General features: G+C 43.1%; 3 protein-coding genes across 3 annotated transcripts in view; 2 read left to right on the top strand and 1 right to left on the bottom strand.

Moving 5' to 3' along the window:
- The window catches only part of and4 (actinodin4), a 4,481-nt gene extending 3,599 nt beyond the window's left edge, over positions 1-882 (top strand). The window contains exon 5 of the mRNA XM_019869686.1: positions 1-882. This exon is cut by the window's left edge and continues 393 nt beyond it. Within this exon, the coding sequence (XP_019725245.1) occupies positions 1-414 (414 nt within the window). The 3' untranslated portion in view covers positions 415-882.
- A 1,149-nt stretch (positions 883-2,031) lies between these two features.
- On the bottom strand, positions 2,032-5,693 carry cops6 (COP9 signalosome subunit 6). The gene is made up of 10 exons (XM_019870120.1): positions 5,592-5,693; positions 5,052-5,177; positions 4,852-4,983; positions 4,535-4,623; positions 4,391-4,453; positions 4,045-4,092; positions 3,839-3,953; positions 3,666-3,758; positions 2,542-2,642; positions 2,032-2,438 (listed from the first exon to the last, which is right to left on the bottom strand). The coding sequence occupies exons 1-10, from the start codon at positions 5,653-5,655 to the stop codon at positions 2,298-2,300; spliced, it is 972 nt and encodes a 323-aa protein (XP_019725679.1). The 5' UTR covers positions 5,656-5,693; the 3' UTR covers positions 2,032-2,297.
- A 97-nt stretch (positions 5,694-5,790) lies between these two features.
- Positions 5,791-8,839, top strand: LOC109515944 (F-box/LRR-repeat protein 12). The gene is made up of 3 exons (XM_019870104.1): positions 5,791-6,043; positions 6,166-6,241; positions 7,543-8,839. Exons 1-3 carry the CDS (start codon positions 5,943-5,945, stop codon positions 8,596-8,598), a joined length of 1,233 nt encoding a protein of 410 aa, XP_019725663.1. The 5' UTR covers positions 5,791-5,942; the 3' UTR covers positions 8,599-8,839.
- Positions 8,840-8,935: the final 96 nt, after the last annotated feature.

The raw sequence follows: 8,935 nt of genomic DNA, 5'->3' as shown, positions 1-8,935 counted from the left end.
CCCGCCCCGGTGCCTCAGCAACTGCCACCACCGCCCCCTCCCCCAAAGAATTTTGTGCCCCCGCCCATCCTCGTGAAAAAGTCTCCCGCGCCAGCCCCCATCCGCACATTCAAGGGCATGGAGTACGACTGCGACCCCTACTGGGACCCCGACTGCCTCATCGACCAACCGCCCAGACCCATCAAGGGCAAAGCTATGGGACCCCCGCCCCCTCCACCTGTAAAAGTGGCGAAGGAGGAACCTGCAGAGGAGCCTGCACCTCCTCCGCTTCCCATCCAGAAGAAGGGCTTCCCCTTCCATTACTACTACCCCCATATGCCCTATGACCCCCTCGATGAACTGTATGACCCGGCCCGCTTCCAATACCCTCAACCCGAAGCACCTGCAGACGAGTCCGAAGATGAGACCAAGTAAAAACGTCCGCCTTTCAAAACGATCAGACTGTGGTTGAAAACGTTGCACGTTGATGATGTTTCCAGCATTTATTAAAGGCAGTGATTCCCAACCGCATTATTGCAGGTGTGCGGTGGGAAATGATCCACTTTCACTTGATTGATTTGAAAATTGTAATTTATATTTACTACAAACAATGTATCTTTTTTTTTCATCTATCTATGCTAGTGCCATATAGTGACAAATGCTTTTCCACTGGATGGCAGAAGGTCCAATTAACCTGTGTGGTGGTTGATTTTCATACAACAGGATAACTTTGTGTTCAAGTGAACGGGTCCAGATTTCACACAAAGTGCATTTGTGAGGCAATTGAGAGGCGATAATTCATCATCATTGAAGTAAACATTTGGTGACATCTTTTGTTTGGTGGTGTGCTGTGAGATCATTCTAATATAAGGTTGGTTCAAATAAAGGTTGGGAAATACTTTTTCTGAGGCCAAGCATTCACACACACACACACAGTTTTTAAAACCTACCTATCCAAGCCACAGGGGAATAAAAAAATCTACCATACATTTTAATGGCTAGTACAGTTCCATGAGTTATTGACACTCCCCACAAAGGTTTATACTTGGATATAAATGGCACAAGATGTACCCCGCCTACTGCCCTAAGACAGTTGGGATAGACTCCAGCATGGTTGTGACCCTCAGGAGGATAAGCAGATTAGAAAATGGATGGAGGCACTCATCATACTTTGTGACAATGTGTAAAAAGCCCACAAAGTTGATAGGTAAAATTTCTGTAACATCCTGTTGTGTTGTCTTCAGGAAAAGCTCACCTTTGTCGGCTCCATAGCACACTTTTAACCAGGAGGTTGAAAATAACATCAGCTGACTTGACTTGCACTGACACCTTAATCAACGGCATTACATCATGATGTGTAAAATCAGCCCTCATCTATATCGAGCGAAGGAGACATGAATTATTTGATTTGTGAACTGTGCATGTTTTAATGTGCACTCGCTTTGACATTGCACAAAATCTAATCAGCACACGTTAGGCGATATCATTAGGTAAAATTAAAATGTTGCTCACTTGGTCATCTTAAAGGACACAAGCTCAAAAGCAGCATGCTTCCCACCAACACAAAAAAAATCAGTTTTGATAAATCTTTACCATGGCCGGAAACAGAAAAGATCTGTTCATATTTATGTCAGTGTGGAAGTGTCAATTAGGGCCAGGGAGCCTTTTTACAACCGAGATTTTGTTTTGGATTAAAATCTCACACCAGCCTTAGGCTGCCCATCCCTGAATAAATCAACATACTGTAATCTAATTTACTGCCGGTTGTATTTTGGCTTCTCCCCTTGAACACCACATGGGGTCATTAAGTCGAGTTCCGCTATACATTGTAAAGGTGGAAAACTGCTGACCTGTCCACCGGAACACCCCCGCATCCCTCGCATACACCCCCTAACTCTCCATGGGGTCGTCAAACAGCGGGAAGGTGACTTCAAACAGCAAAGAACAATAAAATTGCTGGACTTTCCACAAGCTTGTTTAAAATAAAGAAATAAAAAAATGCAACGTTGACATGTTAGAAAATGCGTATGGTCCTTTAAGGAGATCCAGAAGTCGCATGGAAAAACAAACAGTAAATCTTTTATTACATACAGAATGATCAAATTACAATAAAACGAGGGGGAAATAAAATATGTTCATGTCCAGTGGTAAACAAGAGCCTCTGTTTACTGGTGTCGCTAAGTGCTTTGGGCTACACTTGAAGCAGGGTTGAAAAGCTGCGGTGGCTTGAGCTGCGACTTGATGCCGACCTCCCAATAAAACAAAACAAAAAACTACCAAACAAAACAAACAAAAATATAAACTTCCATGTTGGCGCGTCAGAAGAAAAGTCCTCTCATCCTACGGCCGATGCCCTGTCGGTCGTAGAGGACGTTAAACTTATTGATGAATTGGTTCATGCTGTTGCATGACTTCGTGATGGTGCCCAAGTAGGCCATTAGGCCCACGTCGTTGCATTGCTGCGGGCAGAAGCAAAATGGGTTGGGGCAGTGTTAGGAAGGTACAAGCTCGAATTTGTGGTCACAAGCAAAAATAACCTGAACAAAAGAGGGAGGGTCTTACGTCATAGAAGTCCGTTTTAAACTTAATCGTGCTGAGGACTGGCAATCTGTGGCACAGAGCGTTTGCTTCTCGCAGGATTTCATGGTTGAAAGGAACCTCTCCTGATCGCCAGGAAAAAAAAAAATAAAACACAACATTCAAGCACTTTCAAGGTTAATTTGGAAGCATTTTCAGCTAACAGCAAGGAAAGTATCCCCAAAACAGCACCTAAGTACCGAAGTAAAAAGAGGTTTAAAATAAAAAGATTAGCTGAATACAAGGGGGGAGCTAATAAGCCTGAAGAAAGTCATATTGGGAAAAGGAATAAAAACAACAAAGTGAGTGTCTCCTTAATTATTACCCCCCAAAACCATGAAATTAGCACTTACGAAATAATTGTCACATGAATGAGTCAAAAAAAAAAAAAATTAAAATCAAATTTCTGCCTGGCAACAAGTGACACATTTGACATGACCACAAGTGGTTTAGTTGAGTTTATTGGAAAAAAGAAAGTAGATTATTTAAGTAACCATCAAAGCCCCACTGTTCACAGGGGAAAGAGACCAGGCCCTGCAGCGGGGAGTGAAAATCTGTGAAAAATGAGCGCTGCCCCCCACAGATTTTACATTAGGATTTGAAATTGTTGATACTGTAGATGTCACAAGAGGATCATAAAGCACCGACACCATGCCTCGAGCTCAGGAATGAGCAAATCCGGTCCTCGAGGGCCTAATAAATGTACATTTTGTGCAAAAACAACCACATAGCTTCCATAAGCTTCATGCTAAACAGCATTTATGCTGCGGTGCGTTAACCCTTCAAGAAACGGAATGACCACAAACGGCGCGGCAAAATAATATTAATGCCAAACTGATGAGCTCAGAGAGGACTTGAGGGAACTCAATGAATCATTAGAAATCCCAATTGAGTTCTAGGTTGGAGGCTGTTGCTTCCAGGCAGAACTCCAAGCGGGATTCATAATAATGCCTCAGCTACAGGGTCAGTGTGTGACATCAAAAAAAGTTGTCATAGAGATTGAGGAGGCCGGTCTCTGATTAATGAGGTGCCAACATAGGAAGTTCCCAATTTAAAAGCAGAAAGAAAACAAGCCAAGCATTCTTGTTTAACTAACAAGGGCTTCTCACCCGTTTCCACCGCTTTGACATACTCCAGGATGATCTTGACGCGACTGTGCAGCATCTTGATGGCACTGTGCTGGGCGATGAGATGCTCGGCCACTGTGGTGATAAGTATCGGAAACGGATTTCAGAAGCGCATTTCACATTTCACGTTTCCATCGGCTCGCTCCAACTTTTACCTGTGGAGTTCTCGCCCGTGCCAGTGGCCGTCATGCGGGCGACGTGGTCCACGCCGATCCTCTCAGCCTCCTCCGTGGCCAGAGTGTAATTCAGCTCGGCGAACAACATGGTGGCCTGCATTAATGCGAGGGAGGAAAAAAAAAAGGAGTGAAAACAATACAAGCTGATGGGTCCAGTTTATAAGCTTATTTGAGAGGATGGGTACCTCGCCACTGATGATATCAATGACTGATTCAAAAACGCTCACAGGTAGCTGAGGAAGAAAACAAAGACAAAATGGATAGATGAGTCGGCATATTTTAGCCGCATTCCCATCGGCCTCAGAATCATCCTTGGCCAAAATCTATTCAACATGCACATTTGCTAACAGTTAGCTAATAATTTGAGGCAACAATAGCCAACTACACTCTCATTCGCTGACGCACACGTCACTCACTCACCAGCCCATTTTACAAGCACGCTATCTATTTCTGTTATTTCCTTTGGTAATAAATAAATACATATAATAAAATTGCAAACCAGCCAAATTGGCGGACGAGAAAGCAACTCACATCGGTGTGTTTGGTCATCGGGTTAAGTTTGAGGAAGAGCGGACTCTCGATGATCTCACACACCTGACAGAGAAGAAAAAGACAGTCGAGGTCACAACATGTCAAGCGTGATGGAGCATCATTGCCTCATTCAAATGTGCCCACCTGCTTGTGAATGTGAATGTCGGACGTGTCGGGAGGGCCGCCAGTGGTGTACCAACCCAAGAACTCCATGTCTTTGAACACCTGCTTGACTGTGACATGAAAACCACATGACATGTCACTCACGATGGGAGCTAATTTAAAAAAAAAAACAAAACACACACAAAAAAAACAAACCATACCATACAACATAACAAGTCTGCACACAATTCCAAATCTCTTAAAAAGCATGAAAGCGTTTCACCTGTGCTTTTATTGATGTTGCAAAGTCAGCATAACACTGACAATCTGACGTAATCGCAAAACCCAACACAACTCACACTGCTCCTCCTTAGTGTAGTAGTACTCCTTGTCAATGTGCACTTTGTCGTCCGTTGTGTGCGAGAGAAGCTCAAAGGAGTTCATCACCTCGATGTTTCGGCCCTCCTGCTTCCCGATGAGAGCGCCGATTACTGAGGAAAGAAAACTAGTGAGCGAGACAACAACGAGAGACATGCTTGGTACATAATAAGCAGCCTACCTTGCATGGGTCGTCCCTCCTGTGAACGGATGCGTATCCAATGGTCTGATATGTTGAGGATAACCAGAGGGTGCAAGGCCACCGAGACGCTGCCAGTCATCCCGGAGGCCATAACACTGGGACTGGCTACAGATGCAGAGAGACAAGCTAAACATCCACAAGTTCATTTCTCAACAGGTACACATTTTGGTCACAAAATGAGATTTTGTATTTTCCATAGCATCCACAGAAGAATAACATGCTTGCACGGGATTTGGGGAACTGTTACTAACTTTAAATTACTACCTATAGATGCGCAATGACACTGATTGAACATAATAAACATCCAGGGAAAGGGAACCTCGCCTCAAACTAGTTCATGTGTTGACAGCTTTACAGCACAGCCGCTTGTGTCAGCAAACTCGCAACGAGAGCGCTAACCTCGCGTATTCGTAACCGGAGAGAGACATCTATAAGTTTAAGAATTGCACGCAACAAATTGCGAGCGTAATCATAGCACTGTAGGGGGAAAAGTAATTGAATAAGTGTGAAAAGACTCGCCTGCCCCGTCCACTTCCATTCCTCCTCCGTTGCTGGTCGCCATCTTGTCCGGTGAACAGCGCATGCGTGATGTGGGATGTAAGGATCTTAGCTAGCGTAACTGCCAGGGTTGAAAAAAAATTGTAGACATATAACACTTATTTGTTCAAAAAATATGAATCAGTTTTATTTTTATCTAATATATATAATAGTATAATGGGATTTTTAAAAACATTAACATCGACTAATTTACACCAGGCCGTGTCAAGTTGATGTTTCTGGCGGAGTATTCATCAAGGAGCACCTGATGTGCTCAACATATTTAGTCCGCGCTCAAAAAAAGAAAAAGGTGTCAACAGTTTTGTTTCTATAATGGATGAATTTCCAGCGTGTAACCTCGACTACCTTCCAGAAAACATTTTAATTGACGTGCTGTCATATTTGAGCGTGCGCGAGCTTGTTAGAGCTGGGAGGTGAGAGCGAGTGGAGACTGATCTCCAAAAATAAAGCCTGCCTTTGTCATTTTGTGTGGAATATTTACCCGTGATTTTTGCCACATGATTTAAAGCTGTGTGGTGTTGAAATGTCCTTTCAGAGTGTGTAAGAGATGGAGACGCCTTGTAAAGGATCAAAAACTGTGGAGACTTGTCGACTTGACAGCGTGGAAAGGGGTAAGAAAACTGGAGCAATACGTCTTCACCTGTAGTCCTTTTGTGGTCTATAAATGAAATCTAAAAATAAACCGGCCTTTTTCTGCATTGAGCTTTGTGTACGTACTGACGAAATATTCTAAAATGAAAAGCAGAGTGGATTTTCGACACTTTATTTACCTCGTCTTGTCGTGCAATTATTTAATGGTTGTGTCTGAGCGAATATTGAAAGAATATAATGTGTTGTAAAGTGTGTGGAATGTGTTGGAAAGGTAGCACCTCCCGGAGTTTGGTGGATGCAATAGCAAAGGCTCCCATGAATTCCTCAACTCACCTCAACTGTATTAATAGAGCACTTTCAAACCACCACCGCCGCATACAAAGTTCTGTGCATTGAGCAAAAATTGTTCATACAGCAACATACGGTTAAAACAATAAATAATAACATACAAGCTGTAAAAAATATGAAAACAAAACCAATTCCAAAGCCAAAGACTAAAAATGTGTTTTACGACGAGTTTTGAAGACTGGCAGAGAAGGGGCTTGCCTCAAGTTTAGTAGGAGGTTATTTTCATCTGAACATTTTTTTTGGTATTATCAGAGAAAAGCCATACATGATCTTGAATGTGATGGGCTAATTTTGAACAAAGGTTATTAGAGTTAATGAAATCTATCGAAAAAACTAAAACAAAACAAAAAAAAATTTTCATTAACTAAATAAGATAAAAATGAGACTTAAAATAACTAACTGAAAGTACATTTTACACCACACTAAATTTAAATTTTATTCGATTAATCCCACATTAATTTGTGATTTATTTTCAATGTACAGTATTTATTTTGGTATGGATGTAGAGAAGAAAGAACGTTAAACAGTCGTTTGGGACTTGTAATTTACTTTATTTACTTTAATTTATTTATTTGGTGACCTATTTTATAGTGCCCTCCAGAAATATTCCATATTAAAAAAAACAAAAACAAATCCTAAAATTAATAAAGTAAAATGAAGCATTTTTAAAAAAGTGACAAATAAATATTTAACGCACCTGATGTAAAACTGACTTTTAAAAAAACAGAATAAAACTAACTAGAATGAAAAATCCCAAACTATTCTAACCCTGTTCTGCCATTGTTTTTTATTTTTCTATTCGCTCCATACATGTTGTGTAGGTCAATGGCGGAAAAAGTTTTGAAATGTTTTATCTTTGTCTCGTTGATTTAAATCACCAAAAAAAAAAAAAGACATTTGACAATGATGTAGACTTTAAATCTGCTCTCTCTCTCTCTCTCTCTCTCTCTCTCTCTCTCTCTCTCTCAAAAAGATGACGTCCCGTATCTTGTGGGTCCTTCTGCGTCAGTATCTCGGTTGTGGACTACGGTACTTACGACTGCGTGGTTTGCTCCTCTCCGTCCGAGGTGGCACTTTCCTCTCTGAGGCTTGGCTCAAAGCTCTGTCCACAAAGTGCCCTCGCCTGAGCAAGCTCTATCTTCTGCATGCGGACTTGAGAAGCCTGCCCAGTTGCCAGCTCTTGCCGCCATCCTTGAAGGTGCTGGAGCTGCAAGGCTGTGAGCTGCCTCATGGTTTCTTCAACCAAGGCATTGCTGCTTCACCTCAAGAGAACACGCAGGCGACTTCCAGCATTAATCAGAAACAACGAAAAAGACACAGTGCGCCATCGGGGATTTCGATTGAATGTTTAATTCTCAACAGCGTTCCCTCTTTTAAGGACCAACACCTGCAAAGTCTGACATCATGGGAGAGGCTCAGTCGACTGGAGTTATGCGACACGTTTCACGTGACTGCAAATGGACTCCGAGGCTGTGCCGCCAAGGAAGGTGTTTGCGGCTTGGAAGGTCTATTCCGGCTTAAGTTTCTGGAAATGAGCATCACCACGCGGCAGGGCTACCAGAGACCAATGGCCTCCTTAGGCTTAGAAACAGGATGGCTTGGACTTGAGGAGCTGAGCCTTGGCGGTAAGGAGGTGGCGCCAGGGTTCCCCTATGCCAGCCGCCTGAAGGACCTGAAGCGCCTCTACCTGAAGGCCTGCACTCTCGACGAGTTGCAGGTTCTGCACAACTGCAAAATGCTGCGTGGTCTCCCCGGCTTCCTCAGATTGGAGTTTTTGGATGTGGTCTTTCAGCCGCGCCGTTGCTCACCTGAGGGAGCGGCTGGTGGCGAGGGGGAGCAGGATCAGGAGGGTGAGGAGGAGGCCGCCGACGCTGATCACGGCGACAACGGCAACAATGACAACAAACCGGATAAACTGATCCAAAATTTGCGTCGCTTGCTGGCAGTTATGCTGCCGTGCTGCACACTGGCCTTTAACAATTGCTCTGTTCAACACAATTCAAATCTCGGTTCAAATTTATTTATATAGCGCTTTCACAACAGCCGCAGTTCTAACAAAAGCGCTGTACACTAAACAATAATGATAATGCAATCATAGATAACCAAACAAAATTCTCTCCGATCAAAATACACGATATCTCCATTCGGGATCATAAATGTCGCAATCATAGCGCGACGTCATTTAAATTTGCTTCAAACTGAGTTTAAATTTTAATTAAACCAGCAAATTTAGTTTTCTGACAGCCGATGATTTGGCCATAGGCCAGTAAAACGCGCGCGCGCGCGCGCGCACACACACACACACACACACACACACACACACACACACACACACACACACACACACACACACACACACACACACA

The sequence above is a fragment of the Hippocampus comes genome, unplaced genomic scaffold (assembly GCF_001891065.2).
Source record: "Hippocampus comes isolate QL1 unplaced genomic scaffold, H_comes_QL1_v1.1 scaffold9, whole genome shotgun sequence".
Lineage (NCBI taxonomy): Eukaryota > Metazoa > Chordata > Actinopteri > Syngnathiformes > Syngnathidae > Hippocampus > Hippocampus comes.
Note: the sequence above shows the minus strand (reverse complement) of the source record. Positions and strands in the feature narration are given on the sequence as shown.

Coding starts and splice junctions, on each gene's coding strand:
- cops6 (XM_019870120.1), bottom strand. CDS start 5,655: ATGCGCTGTTCACCGGACAAGATGGCGACCAGCAACGGAGGAGGAATG. Junction 5,178..5,591: donor AATGGAAGTGGACGGGGCAG/GCGAGTCTTTTC, acceptor CTGCATCTGTAG/CCAGTCCCAGTGTTATGGCC. Junction 4,454..4,534: donor ACATTCACATTCACAAGCAG/GTGGGCACATTT, acceptor CTTCTCTGTCAG/GTGTGTGAGATCATCGAGAG.
- LOC109515944 (XM_019870104.1), top strand. CDS start 5,943: ATGGATGAATTTCCAGCGTGTAACCTCGACTACCTTCCAGAAAACATT. Junction 6,044..6,165: donor GAGCTTGTTAGAGCTGGGAG/GTGAGAGCGAGT, acceptor ATGTCCTTTCAG/AGTGTGTAAGAGATGGAGAC. Junction 6,242..7,542: donor ACTTGACAGCGTGGAAAGGG/GTAAGAAAACTG, acceptor TCTCTCAAAAAG/ATGACGTCCCGTATCTTGTG.